Source organism: Polypterus senegalus, chromosome 3 (assembly GCF_016835505.1).
Source record: "Polypterus senegalus isolate Bchr_013 chromosome 3, ASM1683550v1, whole genome shotgun sequence".
Classification (NCBI taxonomy): domain Eukaryota; kingdom Metazoa; phylum Chordata; class Cladistia; order Polypteriformes; family Polypteridae; genus Polypterus; species Polypterus senegalus.
This window is the reverse complement of record NC_053156.1, coordinates 15,581,536-15,607,081: the sequence shown is the minus strand read 5'-3', so window position 1 is coordinate 15,607,081 and position 25,546 is coordinate 15,581,536. Positions and strand designations below refer to the sequence as shown.

Sequence of the window (25,546 nt, the reverse complement as noted above, 5' to 3'; positions counted from 1 at the left end):
CATCTTCAGGTCTCTCCACACATTCTGTGGGGCTTAGGCCAGGGCCACTTGGAGATCTGAGACTTGTCCAGAAGCCACTCCAGCGTTGTCTCCAGCTGTTTGCTACAGGCCATTGTCACAGTGAAAGGTGAATCGTCGCCCCAGTCTGAGGTGGTGTGCACCCTGGAGCAGCTTTACTTCAAGGACCTCTCTCAATGTGGCCACATTCATCCTTCCCTCAGTTCCCCCCATAGTATGATGCTGCCACCACCATGCTTCACTGTAGGGATGGTATTAGGCAGATGATGAGCAGTGCCAGGTCTTCAGCAGACATACTGCTTGGAGTTCAGTTTTGGTCTCATTAGACCAGAGAATGGTCTTCATTAAGCTCTTAGAGTCCTTTAAACTGCCATATGCTTTATCTAACTACTCTACCCTAAACACCTGATGGATGGATGGATGGATGGTCATACCTCTGACAGGTTCTCCCATCTCAGCTTAGGATGTTTAAAGCTGTTACAGTGACCATTGGGTTCTTGATCACCCCTCTGACCAAGGCCCTTCTTTTTGCCTAGTTACTCTTGTAACCAATAGGGGGCACCACTGAGACCTAAAGCTCAGACACAGCAATACGCAACACAATTCCAGGTTCAAGTAAATCATTTTAATTTGGCAGAATGCCTTCCACATACAATCACCAACTAAATAAACCCTTCACAGCCCCTCCTTCCTCCTCCGAAAGAGTGCTGCACACTGTCCCCCCACTCTGACTCCATTTAAAGTGAGGCAGATGGCTTCCACTGCTTTTGGTCTCCCGTCCAGGTCGTCCGCTGCATTTCCAGGTTGTGCGGAAACCAGGGAAGTCCTCCCTCGGCAGCACCTTCTGGTGGTCCCCAAAAACCCTGACAGGGCTGTGACTCCAGACTCTTAACTCCCATGCCACCTTGCGGGTGTCCTGTTTGGGTTTAGCTGTGAGGGACACTGCCATCTGTCATGTGGGGGAATGAACTGCTCCCAGTGAGCCCATTTGCCTGCTCCTTCCATTATGGCCTCCTTGGCTGGGCATGAATCCTTCCTTTATCCCTTGCCAGGATGCCCGTCTTTCCTCTCTGCCACCTACACTCTGTTTAGCCTGACAGCCAACTCTAGGAAGAGTCCTGGTGGTTCCATCCATTATCCTACCCGCTATATCCTAACACAGGGTCACATGGGTCTGACTGGAGCCAATCCCAGCCAGCACAGGGCACAAGGCAGGAACAAATCCCGGGCAGGGCGTCAGCCCACCACAGAACACACACACACACACACACCAAGCATACACTAGAGACAATTTAGGATTGCCAATGCAGTTCCAAGCATCTTCCGTTTCACAATTCACCCCAGGGTACACTGTCAGCTTTCCAAATGGTTTGATCCCCACGCCTCACCATGTTTTTGGTCCCAGAGGTCTACAGAGAGCTCCCTGAACTTCATGGCTTGGTTTTTGATGTGTGAATTGTGGGACCCTGAGGTACACGTGTGCCCAGTGACGTGCATTGAGGCTCATGGCTGGTGAGGCACAGAGTCAGATTTACAAATATGTGAACCCCAAAGAGTAGCTTATTGACTCTTCAATTGGCACCTGGACTACTGGTTATGTTTCATATGTCATCAGCATTCTTTAAAAACACTTAGACAGGTAAGGCGCATATCTGACTAAGAAAGAACGTTACATTTATAGCGGCCAGAGAGAGAGCAGAGAGCGTGCAATTCCACAATTCCACAATTTACACTCATTCAATACAAATGCATCGTGGTTTGGAGCTTGGAAGCTTAACCTTATTGGAGCCCGTGGTCACCATCACCAGAGGACGCCTGGACAGTCCCGGAGCCATGGACTGCAGCACTTCCACCACACCCATTATATAAAAAGGGAGACCAGGCAGATCCAAGCAACTATAGGCCAGTTTGCTTAACATCACAGGAAAATTAATGGAAGGAATTGTTAAGGGTAAGCTTGAGTAGCACATGGCAAGAACAGGAGTTATTAGGAACAGTCAGCATGGGGTCAGACGAGGGAGGTCGTGTTTAACTAACAGGCTGGAATTCTATGAGGGGGCAACAAAAGGATACAACCAGAGAGGAGCAGATGAGACTATTGATCTGGACTTTCAGAAAGCATTTGATGAGGTGCCACATGAGAGGTGGGCATCAAACTAAAAGAAGTGGCAGTCCAGGGTGTGGTGTGTAGACGGGTGCAGAATTGGCTCAGACACAGGAAGCAGTGGGTGATGGTGCGAGGAACCAAATCAGAACTGGGGGATGTTAAGAGTGGTGACCAGCAGGGGTCAGTGCTGGGGATGCTGCTATTTATAATAAATATAAATGATTTGGATAGAATTATAAGTAACAAGCTGGTTAAGTTTGCAGATGACACCAAGATAGGTGGATTAGCAGATAATTTGGAATCTGTTATATCTTCACAGAAAGACTTGAACAGCAGACAGGCTTGGGCAGATGAAATTTAATGTCAGTAAATGTAAAGAATTACAGATAGGAAGTAAAAATGTGAGGTTTGAATACGCAATGGGCGGTCAGAAAATCGAGAGACCACCTTATGAGAAGGATTTAGGGGTCATAGAGGACTCTAAGCTAACGACGACTTTCAGTCAGTGTTCAGAGGTCATTAAGAAGGTTAACAGAATGTCAGGTTATATAGCGCCTTGACGTGTGCAGTACAAGTCACAGGAGGTTCTGCTCAAGCTTTATAACACACTGGTGAGACCTCATCTGGAGTCCTGTGTGCAGTTTGGGTCTCCAGGCTATAAAAAGGACAAAGCAGCACAAGAAAAGGTCCAGAGAAGAGCGACGAGGCTGATTGAGGGGCTACAGGGGATGAGTGATGAGGAAAGATGAAAAGAGCTGAGCCTTTACAGAAGATTAAGAGGAGACCTGAGTGAAGTGTTTAAAATGATGAAGGGGATTAGTGCAGTGGATCAGACGGTGGCTTTAAAATGAGTTCATCAAGAACACGGGGACACAGCTGGAAACTTGTGAAGGGGAAATTTCACACAAACATTAGGAAGTTTTTTCTTTACACAAAGAACGACAGACACTTGGAATAAGAGACCAAGTAGTGCGGTAGGCAGTAAGACGTTAGGGACTTTCAAAACTCGACTTGATGTTTTATTTAGAAGAATTAAGTGGACGGGACTGGAGAGCTTTGCTGGGCTGAATGGCCTGTTCTCATCCAGACTGTTCTAATGTAAGACGTGGAGCACTTCCGGGTGCACTATAAAAGAGGCCGCCTCACTCTGTTCAGAGAGCCGGAGTCGGGAGGTGGAGGAGTGAAGGTTTCAAAAGAGAGAGGAAGAAGAAGAAAAAGAAACTGAGCTGTATGACGTGCCGTGTACTGTATGTAATACCGGGAAGTCGGGAGCTGAGAAGCTGAGCTACCCTCCTAGTTAAATAAAAGGGTGTATTTTGGCCTTGTGTCTCTGTGCCTGTGTGTGTCCAGGGCTGATTTCCACAGCCTGCCTGCCTTTGGGATGTCATCGAGTAAAGCAAAGCCGGTGTGACAAGAGTTTAAGCGTTGCTTCTTCTACAGAGATCTTCTAAAATGGCCATTTGTTGAGACCCCTAGAAAAGACCCTAAATCATTGGACTGGAGTGATTTTTCAAAGTTGCTGTTTTCTTGAATTCGTATCCCACACACGTCTCCAATCGTCCTCTACTCTTTGGTGTCATTGTGTGTCCCACATTGAACATGGACCAGGAAAATCAAAGGAGTGAGTCGTCTTGAGGGGATCAGAAAGAAAATGACAGACCAGCAGGTGAATGTCAAAGGCTGGAAGACCACCATCTCCAAGATTATGAAGAAGCTGAAGGTCCATGGGACTAAAGCCAAACTCCCTGGATGCGGCCACAAGAGGAAAATCAACTTTTGAGCGAAACATACTGCCCAGTGTCGGAAAACTCCATCTCAATTGTAGGTCATGGACCCTGTGGCAGGATAAGGAGCCAAAACACACAGAGGAAAGCCCCCAAAAATGACCAAAAACACAACACTGGACTGTACTGAAGTGCCTTCTATGAACTCTTATTTGAATCCTACATAGCAAACATCTATGGAAAGAATTGAAACATCCCATCTGGAGAAGACCCCACAACCCCCATCCCCCCACCCAAACACACCTGACACAATGGGAGCCATTCGCTCGGGACGAGTGGGACAAACGACCCGTGGACAGGTGCAGACGTCTCATGGAGAGCTGCAGGGACTGCAAACACTGAAGGTCGTGCAACAAAATCTTAGGTGAAGGCTCCCATCATTTTAACCCATGCTGTTTACATTTGTATTATTAATTGAAATATTCTCTTGAATTAAATTTCTGATTTTTATTGAAAATGGAAGAAACAATGATGGGTGCCGATTAGTTTTGTCAGCTTCAAGTTATTCCAAACACAATTGTGGTTTCTTATTTTTCCATGGAGGGGTATCAACACATGTATTATATAATGCCTTTTATATCTATCTATCTATCTATCTATTTATCTATCTATCTATTATAATATGCTTTTCCTCCATTTATCTATCTATCTATTATATAGTGCCTTTCATATCTATCTACTCTATCTATTATGTAGTGCCTTTTCTCAATTTATCTATCTATTTTTATATAGTGCCTTTCATATCTATCTATCTATTATATAGTGCTTTTCATCCATTTATCTATCTGTTATTATTATATGATGCCTTTCATATCTATCTATCTATATAGCACCTTTCCTCCATTTATCTTATCTATTATTATGTAGGGCCTTTCATATCTATCTTTCTTTCTTTCTGTCTGTCTATTTTATAGTGCCTTTCATTTATATCTCTGTATTTTTTTGTTATTTGGTGGCCATTTTGTTTGTGGTTATTAATCCTTCTGCACCTTTTGTTGTTTAGAGGCACGGTGGCTCTGCACAGCTCAGGTCACATTTCCATACCCAGTAATTGGTCCAGTATAGTTGGCTGTTGCTATACTTCCCTAGCCATTAGGTACTCTTCAAAGATCATCCTACCATTCAGGTCCATTATAAATTAGTTACGTTTCTCCTTCCCCTTTGACTTCAATGCATTTCGAGGAGTTTGTGAAAATTCCTGAACATTTCTGTGTTTTTGCCATCCTTGAGGCCCAGCGATTGCAGCGAGGTTCTCCCATCACTAATGCTGAGCTGTGATTCTTGCACTTGTAAGTTGGCCTTTTTTCAATCCCTCTTCTAACATTACCGGACCCAAATACTGGTGCCGTCTGCTGTCACACGGAGTCCTGCCGCTGTCCCTGCAGTGTCACCGCACCATCAGAGCCCACTCAGTTTTAATGTCTCCTTCCTCGTTGACTTCAATGCCTTTCACCAAGTTTACCGAGACTCCCAAACGTTTCACGCTCCACGGGGTCCGCTCACAGTCACAAGTAAGACTTCAGTGTTCGGCCAGCACTTAGCAGCAATGAGACTCCCCGATTCCTTAGGGATGTTGTGCCCACTGCTTGAAATCCCCTAATTCAGAGGCAGAGTACAGAAGGGCGTCGTGTTGTATTTTAGGGATGACTGACTATGCTGACCCCTTCTTGGCTGTTGTACGGGACGTGAAGCCGGGGTGTACCTCCTAAACTGGACTTCACTTTTCCTTTGGCTTATTTGTTTCCTATTGTGGTGTTTTGTAGTTGACCCCGACACCCTCTTTTGTTTTGCAGCGACATGCCGATCTGAATTCTCCTACACGAGGGTCCGCTCCCTCCAGGACTGTTCAGGACAGCAGAAGCGGGTGACGCGTGCAGCAGGTGACACTCAACCCGTGAAAAATGAGAAATAACAAGACAGGTGGGGCCAGAGGGTGACATGCAAACCGTTTATTGAAATGGTGCCGCTTTTCTGTTTGTTTTTTCAATCCAGCGTGGCGGTCAGTCAGCCTCAGTTCCTGGAGGTGGTCTGTGAAGAGGGGGTGAAAAAAGAAAAGGCATCGGTCAATTAAACTGAGTTCATCAAGAACACGGGGACACAGCTGGAGACTTGTGAAGGGTGAGTGTCACACACACGTTAGAAAGAGAACCACAGACACTTGGAATGAGTGACCAGGCAGTGTGGTGGGCAGGAGGACTTTAGGGACCCCCACAACTCAACGTGATGTTATTTATGAAGAATGAAGTGGATTGGACTGGTGGGCTGAGTGGCCAGTTCTCACCTAATCTTCATCTAATGTTCTAAAGGTGTTAGGGTCTTTGGGTTCTCATAGTTTTTCTTCTCCTGATATCACCAGGTTTCATGCCATTTTGAAAAAGTTTAAACTCTTAACTGCGACCATCTGGAAGAAGAAATTCAGACTCGAAACGATGAACGGGAGTGAAACTGTAGTCAAACTCCACACCACAAAGTCAAGCGTGTAAATTGTGAAGCCCAATACCGTCACGTGAAAAAGTAAGTGCACCCCAGGAGATGTGTTTTTTTTCCCCCCTTTTTTAACATGGGTGGGCTGTCGTGGATGGCTGGGGCTCCTACCCATTTGGGACACCAGCTAGATGGAAGGGGATGGGGGGTTTTGACTGTGTTCAGGGCATATTCGTTAGAGGGCACCCCGCCCAGGGCATGCTGGGAGGTGGGAGTTCACTGCAGCCCTGTTGGGTTCCATGGGTGCCAGTAGGGGGAGCTGCAGAGGCACCTGGGAGTACTTAGGGGACAGGCTAATGGAGTCTTGCTGGAGGAGGAGGAGGAGGAGGAGGAGTGGAGGCCAACGAGAGAGAGAGAAAGGAGGAAGAGGAGAAGGCAAAGAAAGTGCTGGGCTTTGTGCTGCGCTGCGGTGGGAAGTGCAAAAAAAAGAGATAAACGTGTGTCGTGCTTGGTGTCTGTCTGTGTCGCCCCCTGCAGGCCAAAGGCTATTATCAAGGTTTGATCTTCATTTTTAAACTTTATCGTTGATAAAGGCTTACATGAATTTGTAGTCCGTTGTATAATTTGCAAAAATTAAAAGGAATGCAGATTTTTGTATGTGGAAAAAGTACGTGCAGCCCTCCGTTTAGCGCTAACTCACATGCGTCAAATCTGAATCGAGCACTCGTCATTAGCACGTCATTAGAACCCGTCCTTCTTGTCTAAGCCTACTCTCACCTCTCTGAGGCCTTCAGAAAGCAGGTTATAGAAGCCCCCCAAAGCCAGGACAAGGGCTTTGAAAAGATCTCCAAACAGCTGCAAATCGGGCTGCGAGATCATCTACAAGCAGAGAAGATTTCAAACAACCGCCAGCTCGTCCAAGCCAGACCTCCCCAGCAAGTTGAGCCGAGAGCAGAACGTGAGATGCTGATAGAGGCCTCCACGGAATCTCCGGGTTAGCTCTTTGCCACTGTTGCAATCAAAGTTTACGAGTCCACCATTAGGAGACCACCATGGGAGGAGGAAAGCGGAAAGAGCTGTCAGGACGAGACTCAAGTTTGGGCCGGGAACACCCGGGCAGAGTCCAGGATTTGTGGAGTAACCTGCTCTGGATACGGACAAGGCGAGTGAACCCCTCAGGAAGGGCGTCTTCATTTCTAGCTGTCACACACATGCGCTTAGGGGGCAGCCAAAGGGTCCAAGTGAGCGTGAAATAATCAAAGATGAGGAATTGGAATGGAGTGCTGACATTTTCCTCCGTCCTTGAACAGATCAACAGAAGACTAATCCTTATTTTCTAATCCAGTCCAATAACAGTTCAAGCTGCAGCTTGAGCGAATTCACCTCTGGTGCAAGTCATTCTGCTCATATAATACAATATGATTTATTTTTGTAGAGCCCAAAATCACACAAGGAGTGCCGCAATGGGCTTTAACAGGCCCTGCATCTTGACAGCCCCCCAGCCTTGACTAAGAAGACAAGAGAAAACTCCAAATAAAAAAAACCCTTGTAGGGAAAAAATGGAAGAAACCTCGGTAACGGCACTTTAAAGAGAGACCCCTTTCCAGGTAGGTTGGGCGTGTAGTGGGTGTCAAAAAGAAGGGGCTCAATACAATACAATACAATACAATACTATTATAGAAAAGATAATCGTGAGCTTGTGTGAAAACAAGACTTGGTGCACATTAAAATAGTAAGGGTTACAGTCAGTCTTAGACCATGAAGGGGTTAAATAAGAAAGGCCACCAGTGATTTTAGCATAAAAGAGCAGCCTGCCCGCCATTTCACTTGCTTTGTCTTAAATTTCTGTGAATATTTAATAGAGGTGAGCCAACGAGCAGCGAGATTTTGTTTTAGGAGCGCAGCTGCTGAGTCCTCCGCCTGATATAACAAATGAAACGAGTTTCTCTGAGCATTCGAGGCTTAATTATGGGTACACATTAGGCAAGCTTTCATAGCAGCGTGTTTACATTGGCACACACACTGTGAATGAGAGGCAGCTAAAGGGCCTGAATGAGAGTAACTCCATGCCAGACCAGGGGGTGGCGCTGTGCACTAACTCACTTCTCGGCAGAGCAGTTATGGGAAGTTCTGTCTGGATGATGTCATTTTCTAGTCCCAGGCCCAATGACATCACTTCTGGTTGTTCCGGCCCCTACTGATGATGTCACTTCCGGTCCCCGCCCCAATGACATCACTTCCGTTTTCCCAGCCCTACTGATGTTGACATTTCTGGTCCCTGGGGCCCAATGACATCAGTTCCATTTTTTTGCAGCCCTATTAATGATGTCACTTCCAGTCCCCGCCCCCAATGACATCACTTCCGTTTGCCCAGCCCTACTGATGTTGACACTTCTGGTCCCCATAAATGACATCACTTCCATTTTCCCAGCCCTACTGATGATGTCACTTCCGGTCCTCGCCTCAAAGACATCACTTCTGTTTTTTTTTTCCAGCCCTATTATTGATGTCACTTCCAGTTCCTGACTCCAATGACATCACTTCCGGTTTCCGGCCCCACCATTGATGCCACTTGCTCCGGTCTCCCTTAAAGCCGCCATCTTTGTGCCAGCAAATCAGTTCACAGTTGTGGACTCCAATCTGCACCAATCAGTGCATCTCTTATCCGTTTGCAGCCAGGACTGATTTACAGGTGGCTGCCCCAAACCTTTTTTTGTGTGCTCTTTTGTCGTGATTCTGACAACGTATACAGTTAAAGGAGCATTTAAGTGGTGAAAGAAACTGGTAACTGCGCTGATGCAACAAAAGTCGATGCGTCTGAGAAACTGATGTGAGATTAGAGATGTGAAAAAAAAAATGAAGTGTCGCATTTTTCAACTGGCATATAAGTTGGGGGTCTTTGAATTTTGGGTTTCAAGACCTGACTTGTGCGCAAGTATATATGGTAATGGATTTCCTGTGTCCCACACGTGTGAGCTTAAAGGCTCAGGTGACGGTAATTCCTCTGCCGAGACAGTGGGTGGCACTGTGTGTACTAACAACCTCCCCTCTCTCTTCTTACCCTCCTGCAACAATGGATGGCTGGCATCATTCCAGCTGATGTCACTTCCCGGGGTTTCCTCCACCTGGACCTGCCTCCTCCTCCCAGAATGCCTCAAATGTAGAAGACAACCTCAGGTGGAAGTCGGTGACGACTCGGTCTGGTGTTATAACACGCGTTTTGTTTTTTCTTTATTGTTGCAGTAGTGAATTATACGGGGCTGCCCCACCTGTCCTGTGTCTGCTCCACCACACGTCCAGCGTTACGGCAAACGATTTGCAGCCCCTGTGTCTAAAAGTTTAAAAGGATTGGTCGGTCACTTCTCTCACACGTGACACACTCAAGCCAACGGTACCCAGATTTTTGTGACGTGTCGGTAACCTGTCAGCCACTTGAACCGTATAGGACTCGTACCTCAAACCTTGCAAAATGGTGACTTTAGGACCTTCCAAGACTTTTTGGATGGATTTGATAAACTGCTGTGGAACTTGCAAGTTTTCTTACTGAAAGAGGCAACAGGTAATGCTATCCTCTACTTCACGTGGTTTGTCACTCTGTGTGTGTGTGTGTGTGTGAGTTTGTGTGTGTGTGTGTGAGTTTGGGGTGTCCACACCTGCTCATACTTTACTCCAGCCTTGCTGGCCTTCTAGCAGACTGGAGCATCAAGTCAAAGGGGTCCATTGCTCACTCCTTTGAATGGCATGCTATCTGCCTGTCACCAAGAATAGCTGAGGACAGCAAGCATCCCTGGCACCGGCCAAGCACAGCCGATGTTCCAGAAGCCTGTGGTGGCACCAGCTCCTGCGCCAGTGATGTAGAATGAGTTACAGAGGCAGCCGAAGGACTAAGCAAGACAGCCTCCAACTTACTTCCTCTATCCAGTTAATGTAGGCCGAGACCCGTGTGAACACCGTTGGCTTCATCTGGACATTGCAGCCACTGGCTGAGACGAAGCTGGTCACTCCATGGACCTGGTATCTTCCGCTGACCTGGCAGTTCAGTGGTCCACCGGAATCCCCCTGAGAAGGTTGAAATGTCAGTAAGATTCGGGTGGTAGGTATTCAATGCAGGATGACGCACCATTAGAATCACAGCTTACCTGGCAGCCGGACCTCACGCCGTCTCCACCAGCACACACCATGCTGCTCTTCACGGTAGAGCCCCACCAGTTGCTTCTAGAGCATGTTGCATAGTCCACCACGGGCAGGTAGGCCTGCTGGAGTGTGGGGGAAATCTGCCCATTAGCTGCATTCAAAATCAGAAGAAAAAAGAATTGTAACCACCTATAATGGAATTGAACACTTGCACTATCTTTGGAGGACCAACTGGGCCTTTTTTTTTTTTTTAAGGGGTTGCCCAAGTTGGCCATGGCAAAACACCTCAATACAAAAGAAATCAGTGCCATCTTTGTTGTTCAGCTCTCTGCCATTATGGCCCAATGTTGTAGTAATAAGTCTTCCTCAGGAGAGAAAGGAATGGGGAAATAAGGAGTCAAAAAACTTGATGGGGTCCGGGCCAGAATGTCCAAAAGAAATAAGAAGAAAACATCATAAATCAAAACTCAGAGGTCGAGGAGCCCAAACCATAACAAGAAAAAGCCCAATTGAGCATCCCAGTGCCTGCATGCAAAGCTTTCATGCCTCCATCTTAAATAGGGGCGCCGCAATGATATCACAGGATCTGTTAACACGGTCATCGCTGTTCTGTTACAGCCATTTTTTTAAATTATTGCTATTTCTGTTAATTTTTCCATGTTAATGTTGTTTTAACCCTTAAACTGCCACATACTTTGGGGAGGGGGGGTTAATGAACCCCCAGATGGCAAATACTTTTTTGGTGCACTTTTTTCACAATTACTGCAACAAGTCAAGTCGGGGAGCATGCACTGGTACAGCATGTTGCCGCGCCCACTACACGATGAAACAACCTGGTTGGCAACACCCCAGGCAGACACGGGGTCCAGGTCCACCCTCCGGAAATGACTCTCTATCTGCCATAGCCAGGTGTTACGTGGGTGACCTCTTGGCCTGGTCCAGCCACTTGGATCCCCAACAATGAGGATCTTACGAGCCGGATCACCCATTCGGGGAACGTGCCACATGACCGTAGTGCTGTAACTGACGCGCTCTCACAATGCAAGTAATGTGCTTATTCGGGACTCCATGAGCAACACAAAGTCACACCAGTGGTACCCAAGGATTTTCCAGATAGACAAACATGAAGGAGTCCAGTCTTCATCTCAAGTCACTGGATAGTGTCCATGTCTCGCCAACAGGAAGCAAAAGGGCTCTAAAGACTTGGATCTTCGTCCTTTTGCAGATATGATCAAAGCCTCCATTGACTCCATGAAGATCACAGCATCGTCAGCAAAGTCAAGATCTGTGAATCTCTCTTCACCAACAGATGCCCCCCAGCCGCTGGACCCCACGACCCCCCAACACCCAGTCCATACAAGCATTGAACAGAGTAGGAGCAGAACACACCGCTGACAAACCCCAGAATCAACTGGGAAAAAACGCAAAAGTTCTGCCTCCACACTGCACAGCACTCACAGTACCAGTGGACAGGCCGGCCATGATATCCAGCAACCTCGAGGGGAACCCGCAAACCCTCAGGATGTCCCACAGGGCAGCTTGATCAACTGAGTCGAACACTTTACGAAAATCGACAAAAGTAGGTAGGGACAACAAGTCTTGCTTCCCAGTCAGTTGACATGATGCCAGTCTCCCAAATGGAAGCAACAATTGCTTGCAATGCCAGGAGGACAGCTTTACCACCAGCCTGGAGAAATTCACCCAGGATACCACAGATCCCTGCAGCCTAAAGCTGGTTCACCACCTGTGCAATCTCAGTGAGACTGGGGGGATTTACAGCTAATTGGAGGATCAGTCCCAAGAACCGTGAACCAGACATCTGATAAATATTTTGTGTCAATAGCCCCATTAGAAATAGATTTGTTTAGAAAAACATTGGCGAGTTCAATACAGTACTTATTTTCCCCGCTGTATGCAACATTTCAAAGAAAGTGGGAAACAGCGACACCCCTGATCAAGCAGGGAATTGCAGCCAAACCAGTTGTCACACAAGTGCGCACGGGAGATGCTTTACAGGCCCAGATAAATGTGGTTCTGCTCCGGGCCAGGGGATGGCGCTGTACTCTAACTCTTTCTCCTCTGCAGACCATCTGAAGAACCGGCTCATAAAAACGTCACTTCCTCTTCTGGCCCCACAGTACCTTCCTCCCACAGACGTCATTTCCTCCTCCAGTCCCTTAGATCCTGCCTCCCTATGACATCATTTCCGCTTCCAATCCCGCCTCTTCCTGTCAGTTAACTCTTTATTGGCCATCTTTGTCATTGTACCTCAGTCCTGTTTTGGACTCAGGTCTCTAAAGACTCTTTCAACCTTCAGCATTTCAAGTGTACAGGGTGGCTACCCCAAAGGTTTTTCTGTCTCCTTCTGTTTATTTTACACTGGCATAGTCGGCAGGATTTTCTGTTTGAGCAGGACCTGAACGCTGTTCTAGGGAACAGAGAGCTACAGAGGCTTAAAGTACAGTTGGGCGAGACGACTCACGTGTGTAATGACTCGTACCACCGAGCCGTAATTCGAATGTGCGTTCACGTGACAGATGTGTTGAATCTGACGCACAGACCTTATACGAGGGTGAATGCTGTGTATTTTCACTGAAAATCGTTTTTTTAGTTATTCATCAGTTTATATCGGCAACCCGTTGTCGCTTGTCAGGTCAGGAACAGTTTGGCCAAGCTTCACTCCATCATGCCAACTGTGCTGGAAGCCATTTGTCCTCACAGGTGGCGCATTGGTAGTGCTGCTGCTTTGCAGTAAGGTGACTGTGGAATATTGTGGGTTCGCTTCCTGGTTCCTCCCTGTGTGGATAGCACTTTGAGTACTGAGAAAAGCGATATATAAATGTAATTTATTATTATTATTTATTATTATTAACTGACTAGCGAAGCACTACATGCAGCTTTTCGTATGGTGTGGGCACACATATGTGACACATCACAGATTTTCGTCGACATAAAAAGGTGATTTGCAGCGGCGTCCAGCTCTCCTAACATAATGGCGATAGTCAATTGCACTTATGCTGCAATAACGGAACCTCGCGAGAACAGTGACATTCCACAATATCAAGGGAAAATTCATCTGTGGTGCCAAGATGTGAGTGACAAACGTTGTGCCTCGGTGGTCTCGGTCAGCCCACATTTCAAAGTAGTTTTGACAGACAAGATGGTTGGTTTGTCGGTGAGGTCACTGGCTGAACCCTCACTGGTTCATCTGGCCTGTACCATTAATTGGAACAGCAATCATGCCATTATATATGCCAGGTGATAGTGGCCACCCGCTCAGACTCTTTACAACGCACAGGAGAGGCACTATAACGCCACACATGCCCGGCTGTGACGCACACCATAGGACCCCTCCAAATGAGGTGGCCGTGTCTTAAAGTGTCAGGTGGGAGGGCTTCTCTCCCAACCAGTGACGGTCTGCAGCATCCTGACTGCATATGTATCAGGGCTGATTAGCATAATCCATACATGGTGGGCATCTAGGTGGGGTTCGAGAAGCATCCATGTGTGCCACGTTTACAAGGTGACTGTAATTTTTAAATAGTAAATTGTGAAGTGACGTGCCTACAACACGTTTTTATAAATCAGATTTTCTTTTGCAAGGTTTTATAAATGAGACCCCGCCCCTTGGTCTGACCTTTGACCCTTTGAGTCATTTTTGGTAGTGCAGCTCCTTTATGGGAAATGCAAATGAAAAAGAGCACAAAAAGGGGCAGCGGTGACTTCCTCATCATACCCACACAATGCCATCTTCTAAGCCGGCTTCATCCTGTGCAGGGTCACGGTGGGAGGGTGGGGCTGCAGTTTATCCCAGCATGCACCAGTAGTATGCAGGGTGAATAGGCACAAACCCAGCAGGCTTGGGAGGAGGAGGCAAATTTATTAACACCAATCCAAATAACCTGCATCTGAATTTTGAGGCACCCAGAGGAGGACACGGGCAGAACGTGCAAACACCACCCAGGAGGTGAACCCTGGTCTCCTGTGCTGCTGCGCAACCATAGCAGCACCAGGCCCACCGTCGTAATGTTAAAATAAATGAATAAAACAAAATACATGTCTAAAATTCCCCCCAAAAAAATGCAACAAAAAGAAGTCTTAACGCATATTCATGCCACCACCCCCCCCCAAAAATACCCCAAAGTAGCCCGAGGCTCTGAGCCAAAAAAGCAACATGTCTGACGTTCACTACTCACTTCTGGTCATCCCCCAGCCTGAAATGTAGCAGGGATAGTTATTGGAAAGGATCTGCCCATTGGCTGGTAGCACCCCCAGCTGGACGTAGGAGTTGATAGTGGCGGCCGATGCCAGCTTCAGCACTGCAATGTCGTACCTGGGAGGAAAGGAAGAGGAGGTCACTTGAGCAGCATGGGCGACACGTCACAAACATTATGGATGCTGCCCCCCTAGTGGCTCACTCTGGAATCTCACATTCAAAGCTCCTAGGAGAGAGGGAGGGCAGATGGGGGGGGGTCATCGTTCTCTCGGTCTGGTATCCCTCTAAATGCAGGCGTGCCAACCGCCATGCTGTCAAGTTTAGCTTCAGAAATGTTTTTCAGGCAGCAAAAGTGCTCCTCATTGCTGTGTGTGGGTGGGTGATGAATTGTCCCACCGAAGCATGAAAGTGGCAGTTGGTGGAGGGGGTTACTTAATAAAAGGTTCCCTGTTAGGTTGGGGGAGTCATATTGGATAAAATCCAACTGTATTTAGCCGTGGCATATGTCAGCCAGAAGTGGGCAGTATATACCTATCTAGTCATCCATTTTATGAACTTGCTTCATTCAAGTCCTGGCAGGGACAAAATCCAGGACATGGGCGCCAACCTATTGCATGGCACAATCACACACACACCCTCATACTGGAATGTGTGAAGAAAACTCAGAGACTATTAGGGAATTATAGACCGGCTTCGTCTCTAATCAGGTCTCCTCTTTTCTTCGACATGAGGTGGGCCACTTCACCGAGACGACTCTACTCACTGTGGATGACACATCATGCCAGAGCTACCAACGTGTCTTCTGTGCCCAATCCTGCTAGAACTCTCCTCTGCCTTTGACTCCTTGCCACTTTCTTTGACCTTGGCATCCCTGGCATTGCCCTCAGGTGCTTTGAGTCCTTCTCCTTGAGCAGATCATACCCTGTGTCCTGGCATGGAGAGATGTCTAGGTTGCAGCAAATAAGTACTGGGGTGCCCTGTGGCTCGGTGCTGGGTCCTCTCCTCTTCTCCCGATCCACCTCCTCAGTAGGACCCACCATCCTGTTTCATGTTTTTTTCCTATCGTTGCTATGCTAATGATATGCAGCCATACCTGTCACTCCCTTCAGGGAACCACATGGCATCAGCTAGAATCTCGACATGTCTCACTGATACCGCAACCTGAATGATGGAGCACCATCTCCAGCTCAGCCTGGCAAAGATGGACCCTCTTGTTATTCCATCTGTGTTCAGCTCAGCTCATTACCACTAATGCCTGCCATCGGGATGGTGACCGATGACCAGTTGACCTACAGGGTTTATGTTACTGCAGTCACTCGGTCTTTGAGATTCACCCTACACAACATCCACACGATCAGAGAGTATCTGACAGGGTATGCAACACAACTCCTGGTCCAGGCTTTGGCCTCGTCACTTCTGGACTAATGCAACTCACTGCTGACAGAGTCGCCAAGTCACTTCAGACGATTCAAAGTGCACTGGCACGTCTGGTGTTCAGCTGGACAAGGTGGGCACATGTCACTCCCCTCCTCACCTCACTACACCGGCTTCCAGTAGCGAGATGTATTAAGTTCAGATCTTTGATGCTTGAACAATGCACAAGAATCGTGCAACTCAAATCAAATGAATGAGAATCATGTAACTCATTCTCGGGTAATCATTCAATTTGCAAATCAAATAAATGATAATTTTGTGACTTTTTTTTGGGTAACGATTCTGTTTGCAGATCAAATGTGTGATAAGCATGTGACTTGTTCTTGAGTAATGATTCAGATAGCAAATTAAATTGACGAGAATCATGCAACTCATTCTTGGGTAATATTTAACTTTGTGTATCAAATAAGTGAGAACCATGTGACTCCTTCTTGGGTAATAATTCCATTTGCAAATCAAATGAATGATAATCGTGCAACATTTTTTTGAGTAATGATTCACTTCACAAATCAAATGAATGGGAATCATGCAACGCATTCTCGGTAATAATTCTGTTTGCAAATCGAATAAATGATAATTGGGACTCGTTCTTGAATACTGATTTACTTTGTGAATCAAATGAATGAGAATCGTGTGGAATAAACGATAACCATGCAAATTGTTATTGAGTAATGATTCACTTCACAAAGCAAATGAATGAGAATCATGTGGCTCATTCTCGGGTAATAATTCAGTTGTTCACATCAAATAAATGATAATCGTGCAACTTGTTATTGGCCGTTGATTCACTTCATGAATCGAATGAGAATTGTGTGATTTATTCTCTGGCAATAATTCAGTTTGCCAATCAAATGGGCGATAATTGTGCCACTCGATCTTAAGTAATGATTTACTTTGAAAATCAAATGAATGAAAATCGTGGGGGCTCATTCTCGGGTAATAATTCAGTTTTTCTCATCGAATAAATGATTATCATGCAACTCGTTATTGGGCGATGATTCACTTCACAAATCAAATCAACGAGAATTGTGTGACTCGTTCTCGGGTAATCATGCACTTCAAACTTGAAAGGATCAGCAAATGACAATAGGCCATAAAAAAGCTTGTTAAATTCAAGTTAAAAGCTAATAATTATTAGACTGTTTTTGTAAGGTTTCATTTTCAGTGACCAATTTGTTGAATGGACAAATTAGTTTAATATTACCGTATTTAAGCATGTGCCACGTGCACATTTTTTCCCAAAAGTTAGCATTAGAAAATCTGGTGCGCGTCATACACGAGGAAATGTAATTCTGTAATGTTTACTTCTTTGTAATGTTTACTTCTTCTGCTTGGTCTCACTTGCTCGCTTGCTCACGCACTTGCGCTCTTTCTCTCTAAATGCTTCCTATACAATCACATCGCGCGTCGTACACGGGGCAAAACGATTTTCGCCATTTTCTTTGTAAAAATTAGGGTGCGCGTCTTACACAAGGGCGCATGGTACACGAGTAAATGCAGTATGTTCATATTGTGGCGGACAGCCGGGTCCTATGCCCGCCCGGGACGCCCCCTTCGACGGGTATTCAGGGGGAGCAGCCCAGGACAGTGCAGTACCTCCCCCTGGACTCTGGATGGCCACCCCCTGGGTGGAGCTGTGCCTCAGTCTCTCGCAGGGCGAGATCTGATCTTCATGGGAGATCTGGGGTGGCTGCCAGGAGGGTGCGGCATGGGTCCCTAAGCCAGGCTGGAAGGATCTTCAGCCCCACCCAGGGGTGCAACCGGAAGCAGGTGATCAAGCACCTGGAGCACTTCCAGGTGGGACATAAAAGGAGCCAGCAACCACCACTCAACGGCCAGAGTGGGGTGGAGGAGGACAAGGTTGCCTAGGAGGAGGAGTGTGGTGTTGTGCTTTGGGACTGTGTTGTGGCTTGGGGGACACGGGGAAGATGTGCCCTCCAGCTGAAGAAAATAAAAGTTGATTTATTTTTATACGTGCCTCCCGTGTCCAATCTGTGTCGGGTCGGGCGCTATATAGCGCCTTTGTTACAGTATGTTCTCTCAGAAATGACTCCAGTAACAACCTAAACAAAACACAAACTCATTCTGATGTGACGGGTCGTCTCCGTATTGTACTTGTAGTTCTCATTTGCCTTCACGGTTTTGGTAGTCCACCCCACCACAAGGAACACATTGCTGTGAGGGACATGATGAAGAGTTGAAGATGTTGGCCCTGGCGTTCAAATTCCAAAGGTCTCAGTTCAATTCATCTGGAACAACAAGGCGTCCAATCTGCAGTGACTCGGCCACCCAGCTTATAGTAGTTGAAGGACCCGCTTGTGAGCGTCAGGACATCTTCAGAGGTCTTGCGGTGTCCGTGTCTCATTGGGTCAGAGGGACGACACCATATCAGGCGGGTGGTCGCAATGCTTTGTCTCATCAGTCTACATGGCTGGAGTGCCGGTGGGCTTGCCGTCGATTCATTGGTTTCATTCTGTTTTAGTTCTGCCCTCTTTGGTGACGGTCTGTTAGATTCTCAACTTGCTCTGGTTTTATTAAATTGATTTAGGACTTTAGTTAGATTTGTTCTTTGGATTCTGTGGATTTATTTAAAGCGTTTTTTTTTAATATTTGGTCATTTTGAGAGTTTTGTACGTGTTTTTGAATTCTCATCATAATTAAAGTAATTCTATTTTTGGCCAGGGTTTTTGTGGTTCTCTCCCTTTTTGGCATTACTACAATCTTCCACCATAAATATGGAAACTGTGAGTCATGTGAGAGCCCCCTGAATGGCCTCCTACTGTGCCACTGATTACATCCGTCCACTTCCTAAACCAAAATGAGGGGCGCAGGGAGACGAGGCAAAGCCTACGCTGGCAGCATCGGGTGGGAGACCGTCAGATCAGGAGCACCTCCTCAAAAAGCAGTTGCATTGGGATTCTCCTACTTACCCGGCTGCCACGTTGTTGCTGTTCCAGTAGGGGTGGACGAAGACCCTCTGCACGGCGATGTACTGCTCGGTGCCATCGTTGCTATTGATGTTGTGATCGCCGAGCACCACGCGGAAAGTCATCGATCTGTAAAACAGCAGACGGGATTGGAGAGGATGAGATTGGAGTGGAGGTCAAAGGGATCTGGGCCAGGGAGGGGGTCCTCTTTGACAGGTTCAGGTCTTTGACAGTCACCCCCCCACCATATAAATAAAGCCTTAACAGCACCTGTCGACACAGTGAGCCGCAGTCATCACCCAGTTGGTCTTGATCAGAGTCCCTCCACAGGTGTGGTACCAGTAGCTGCCTGACATGTACTGGAGCGAGATCTGCAGGGGACACGAGGAAGAGGAGAAGAAGGTCACGAAGAGGCGCTAGTTACACAGTCGGCCGAGAACGCAGTGACACCCCTTTGCTTTCTGCACACTTGATTGTGGCATGGATTTCTTTGAATTGGATACATTTACCATTTTTGCCCACCATTTTACACAATTTTTTTTCTTCTTTATTTTTAATAGATTTGTAAAAATGTCTAAAATCCTCACTTTGTTATTCTGGGGTTGTTGAGTGTTTACTGCAACAGAGTGACATGTGAAAAAGATGAAGACGTGTTGAAGGTGCAGGATATTTAAATACCACTTGGTGGATTTTTATTATAATAAAGAGTGAGACGGGCGGCCGAGCATCAGAATGAAGGAGGACAAGTGAAGAGGGCACCAGACGGGGGCCAGAGATAAAGATGGGCAGAGTGGGCTGACTGGTGTTACTAAACTGGCTTGTGTGTGTGGGTGTGTGTTTGTGCGTGTGTGTGTGTGTGTGTGTGTGAGGGGTTGTGTGTGTGTGTGTGTGGGTGTGCGTGTGTGTGCAAGGGTGTGTGGGTGTGTGAGGGGGTTGTGTGTGTGTGTGTGTGTGGGTGTGCGTGTGTGTGTGCAAGGGTGTGTGCGTGAGTGTGTGAATGTGGGTGTGTGTGTTTGTGCGTGTGTGTGTGGGTGTGTGAGGGGGTTGTGTGTGTGTGTGTGTGGGTGTGCGTGTGTGGGCACGTAAGTGTGTGTGTGTGAGTGTGTGAATGTGGGTGTGGGTGTGTGAGGGGGTTGTGTGTGTGTGTGGGTGTGTGAGGGGGTGTGTGTGTGTGTGTGTGGGTGTGCGTGTGTGGGCACGTGGGTGTGTGTGTGTGTGTGTGTGCAAGTGTGTGTGTGTGAGTGTGTGAATGTGGGTGTGTGTGTGTGTGTGTGTGGGCAAGTGTGTGTGTGCATGAGTGTGTGAATGTAGGTGTGTGTGTGTGGGCGTATGTGTGAGTGTGCTCACATGTGCATGTGTGTGTGTGTTTGGGTGTCCAGGTATCATTCCTGCCTTGACCCCAGTGCTTGCTAAACTGGCTCCTGCTTCCCCACAACCCTGCTCAGCATAATTAGGGTTACAAAATGGATGGATGAAGGTCTAAATACTGTATACAGATTAAAAAGGGAGCCAGTGATGAATGAGAAATTAGAAAGAAAAACCTGAATGAGCAGAGCAACGCAAACACTAACTAGCAAGTCGTCCAGTGAGAATATTTAATAACTACCCTTCTAAGGTGGGTTGAAGTCAAGGTAATCAAAGCAGACCTCAGCATAAACATTTGCAGCTCACCATCTATTAGAATGGATTTTGTAATGCAGGTAGTAATGACATGCATTGTATTTGTCATTCCAACAAAAGGCGCATCACAAACATTTGTAGTAACAATATGCTTTAGTGCAAATGTTTCTGATGCTCCATCTGTTGGAATGATAAATGCAATGCATTTTATTGCCACACATGTTTGTGATGTGTCATCTGTTGGAATGACAGAGCCATAGCAATTGAATGAATATATAGCACATACGAGGTGCGATCCAAAGGTCCCTACTGCTACTAGATAGCAGTTCAAGTTGTCCTTGAGAGCTGTTATCATGCGTTCTAACGTCAGCGCAGTTGCTTTTCAAGTCGCAGTTCTTGTTTAAACTTCGGTTGTGTCTGTGAAGGGTTGTTCGTGAAAATGAGTGATTTGAAAGACCCAAAAAAGCTCGACAAGTTCACAGCAACACCAAGTCAATGCTCATTTGCTTCTTTGATGTGAAGGGTGTCATCCACAAGGACAGACGGTGAATGGAGCTCTCTACAGGGATGTTCGAAGGTGTTTGCGAAATCGAATTCGCCGAACACGTCCTCAGATGTGGGCTGACAAGTCATTTCTTTTGCATCACGACAATGCACCAGCTCACAATCTCTGGTTGTGCGCGAAAATTTGGCTTCTACAAAGTTTACTGCCATCCCTCACCCTCCGTACTCCCCTGATTTAGCGCCGTCTGATTTTTTATTTCCTAAGATGAAGATGAGGCTCAAGGGACGCAGATTTGAGACGGTGGAGGAGATCCAAGCGGTAACAACCGACGTCTTCAACACGCTGACAAAAAACGACTTCCAGAGGTGCTTTGAAAGGTTGAAATCTCGCTGGGATTGGTGCATCAACTCATCGGGTGACTATTTTGAAGGAACTGTTCACCATTAATTGTTATTTGGTGTGTATGCTTTTAAATAAATGCATTCTGGGAACTCTTGGATCGCACCTCATATACAGTATAGCAATAATATGCATTATGATGCAATGTATATGTCTCTGTTATATGCCAATTGGTATTGGATTTGTTAAAGCTGTATTAATGTTTGTGATGTTCCGTCAGTTGGAATGACAAATGCAATGCATTTTATTACTACAAATGTTTCATTGTGCACCATCTGTTGGAATGACAGAGTCATAGCAGCCAAACAGATACACAGACACTTGTTCTTTTCTTAAGTTGGACTAGCCATGCTACCTACCTAAGATGGATTGAAATTTCAAAGGAGACCTCCATGTTTTACGCCTACAGGGCAGCATCTCTTGGGACATATTTTGTAACACATACGGCAAAAAAATGCATTGCATTTTTCATTTCAACAGACGGTGCAACACATTTACAGCAATAAAATGCCTTATGTTTCATATGCAATGCATATGTTTCTGTTATATGTCATTTGATATGGGATTGGTAAAGGCAGAGTTAATATTTCTGATGCTCTGTCTCTATGAATGACAAATACAATGCATATCACATTTGTGTTAATATAATATTGCACTACTACAAATGTTTGTGATGTGCCATCTGTTGGAATGACAAATACAACACATTGTGTTAGTACAGATGTTTGTGATGCACATCCTGTTGGAATGACAGAGACATAGCAACCAAAGGGACACCAATACACACACATACAGACACTTGTCCTTTTATTATGTTGAACTAGGTGTGCTGCCTGTCTAAGATGGGCTGAAATCTCAATGTAGGCCTCAGCGTTAACGTTTGCAGTGCACCATCTGTTGGAATATATTTTGTAATACATGTAGTAATAAAATGCATTGTATTTGTTAATCAAACAGATGGCACATTACATACATTTGTCGAAATAAATACATAACTGCAAACATTTCTGATGCACCATCTGTTGGAATGACAAATGCAATGCATTTTATTGCCATACATGTTTGTGATGTGCCATCTGTTGGAATGCCAGGGACATAGCAGCTGCACTTTAAATAACTTGGACTAGCCGTGCTACCCGTCTAAGATGGGTTGAAATCTCAACGTAAACCTCAGCGTTAACGTCTGCAGTGCACCATCTGTTGGAATATATTTTGTAATGCATGTTGTAATAAAATACATTGTATTTTTCATTTCAACATTTGGCACATGCATGCACTGTATTACTGCAAATGCTTGTGATGTGCCATTTGTTGGAATGACAGAGACATAGCAACCAAACAAACACAGATACACAGACATACAGACACTTGTCCTTTTGTTGTGTAGGACTAGCCGTCCTCCCCATCTAGGATGGGTTGAAATGTCAATGCAGACCACAGTGTTAACATTTGAAGTGCACCATCTGTTGGAATGTATTTTGTAATGCATGTTGTAATAAAATACACTGCATTTTTCATTCTAACAGATGGCGCATGCATGCATTGTATTACTGCAAATGTTTGTGATGTGCCATCTGTTGGAATGCCAGGGACATAGCAACTGCCCTTTAATTAAATTGGACTAGCCGTGCTACCCGTCTAAGATGGGTTGAAATCTCAATGCAGACCACAGTGTTAACATTTGAAGTGCACCATCTGTTGGAATGTATTTTGTAATGCATGTTGTAATAAAATACACTGCAGTTTTCATTCCAACAGATGACGCATGCATGCATTGTATTGCTACAAATGTTTGTGATGCACCATCTGTTGGAATGACAGACACATAGCAACCAAATGGACACCGATACACACACAAACGCATAGACATGTATGTCTTTATGGGGGTAGATAATTCGACCAATAAGAAGCCAGTATTTTGAGACTGTCAATTGTTACTTGGCAACATTTTTCACAGGACATGTGCAGTCATAAGAGCCTGTTTACCTGCCATGGCCAGGAGTTCCGGCGGGCTTCCTCTCCTCCCACCACTCGTTCGTCCAGATCCATGAGTAAAGTTGGCCGTTCAGCATGGCCTGCAGGAGAATTGAGGACATGTGGCCATTAGAAGATCAGCTCGTGACATGTTTGATAGGCACTTTGTGACACCTCCGTGAATCGATGACATTTATATAGCGCTTGTCTCACAACTCAAAGAGCTTTGCATAATGAGAGGGGAGCCACCACTTTGCAGCGCCCACCTGGATGATGCAATGGCAGCCATTCTCGCACCAGGGCGCTCACCACACATGAGCTTTTAGGAGGTGAAGAGGTGACAGAGATTTTTACAATAGGGATGATTAGGGGCCTGAATGACCAGACGGTGGTGGCCATCAGGATATGTCCCACTCCCTTCAAAGGATGCCCACCGATCTTTAATGACCACAGAGAGTCAGGACCTCAGCTTTATGTCTCATCCAAAGGATGGCACCAGTTTTTACAGCTCAGTGTCCCCCTGTCACTGCATTGGGGGCATTGGGATCCACACACTGACCACGGGGTAAGGCGCCCCCTGCTGGCCTCGCCAACTCCAGCTCAATTTCTTTCCTAGATGGTCTCCCATCCGAGCGCTGACCCGACCCAGTCATGCTGAGCTTGGGGTGGTTGAGCTGTTCTGAAGCGCGGGTGGCCATTAAAGGCGTCTCCTGAAGGCTCAGGCTTCACATGCTGCAGGTCACGGTCCTCACCGACTCCTCCACCTTCATGCATATAAATATTTCAAGAGGAAACCTGAATGCTGCCCTGCTTGGGCTCAGCTGCTCCCACACATGCTCAGCTGCACATTCAGACCCCAAGACCTCCGACTCCAGACTTAAAGTGGCTTACCCAGCACTGCAAGGCAGAAGAGCAGCAGGACTCCCAACATCTTGACTCTTGGACGTCTCCAACTCCACGGTGGGTCACCGCCGCCTGGCCGGCCCTTTTATGGAGATTTGTGACTATTGGAAAAATCTGCTCGAGCGGGTTAATGATTGACTCTTCACAATCTGGAGTGACTTTACTTGTTCTTTGTGGGAACGGAGCATCTGGTGTCCAATGTGCTGCTCATCCCAGGCCATCTGAGCTTCTCTGGGGGTCACCGTGTTCCCTCGGTGTCTGGGGACCAGGGGGCTTTGTCAAATCTGGATGGACAACTGGACTTGAACAACACTAAGGAGGCTGCGGTGGGCAGTAGGTGAGACGCACATGAGGCCCACCAGGAGGGCCTCACTGCTTTTAAAACTCCCGAATGGGTGGTCACAAAATGGTAATAAATCGCAAGAGTAACGCAGAATGACAAAAGTGTGTGCAGATCTAAAATGATTAAGTAATAAAGTGAGACGCATTGCACTGCAGTTTTAGTGGATTGTCCTCTTTATACCTGTAAAGCTAATTTTATGGTCCCCTTTACTTGATATAGCTCCTTTCATAGAAAATACGGCTGTAAGCCCAAAGGTCATAGCGGTCAGCTCATGGTCATGTACTGCGTGTCACACTGTAGACAACTAACGAGGTCACTTCATCATTAGTGGACAATGGCTTTGGGAGAGGTCACTTTATAAAGGACTCCTCATGAAAGGTGCCACCTAAACTAAACTGGCTTAGTGGGGACCACTCATTATAATGGCCGTTATAAAAAAACAAGCATTGTATTGTATATAGCGCCTTTCTATAGTGCACACCATCCCAAGGCACCATATGAGTAAAACATCTTAACTTTATCTCTGCTTGTTTTAATCATTTTACAAATGGAGATCAGGGAGGTTAAATGACAGTCAGATAGTGAACTGAACTGGCAGCCTGGTGCCTCAGAGTCCTGTATGGTAGCCACTGAGCCGCCATTGCCAGCCACAAAATATCAAATGTCTCTGGCACAGATTCCAGAAAGTGCCACGTGCAAAGAGCATTAAGAGCGAGGGTGAGAGGAGACTCACTACAGGACAGGGCAGCTAAAGAGGG

General features: G+C 46.3%; 1 protein-coding gene across 1 annotated transcript; it reads right to left on the bottom strand.

Moving 5' to 3' along the window:
• Positions 1-5,843: 5,843 nt before the first annotated feature.
• Positions 5,844-24,534, bottom strand: LOC120524874 (chymotrypsin-like elastase family member 1). Its single transcript, XM_039746690.1, has 8 exons — positions 24,434-24,534; positions 23,555-23,643; positions 19,315-19,415; positions 19,048-19,173; positions 14,664-14,800; positions 10,473-10,618; positions 10,243-10,392; positions 5,844-5,937 (listed from the first exon to the last, which is right to left on the bottom strand). The coding sequence occupies exons 1-8, from the start codon at positions 24,471-24,473 to the stop codon at positions 5,920-5,922; spliced, it is 807 nt and encodes a 268-aa protein (XP_039602624.1). The 5' UTR covers positions 24,474-24,534; the 3' UTR covers positions 5,844-5,919.
• Between the last annotated feature and the right edge of the window lie 1,012 nt (positions 24,535-25,546).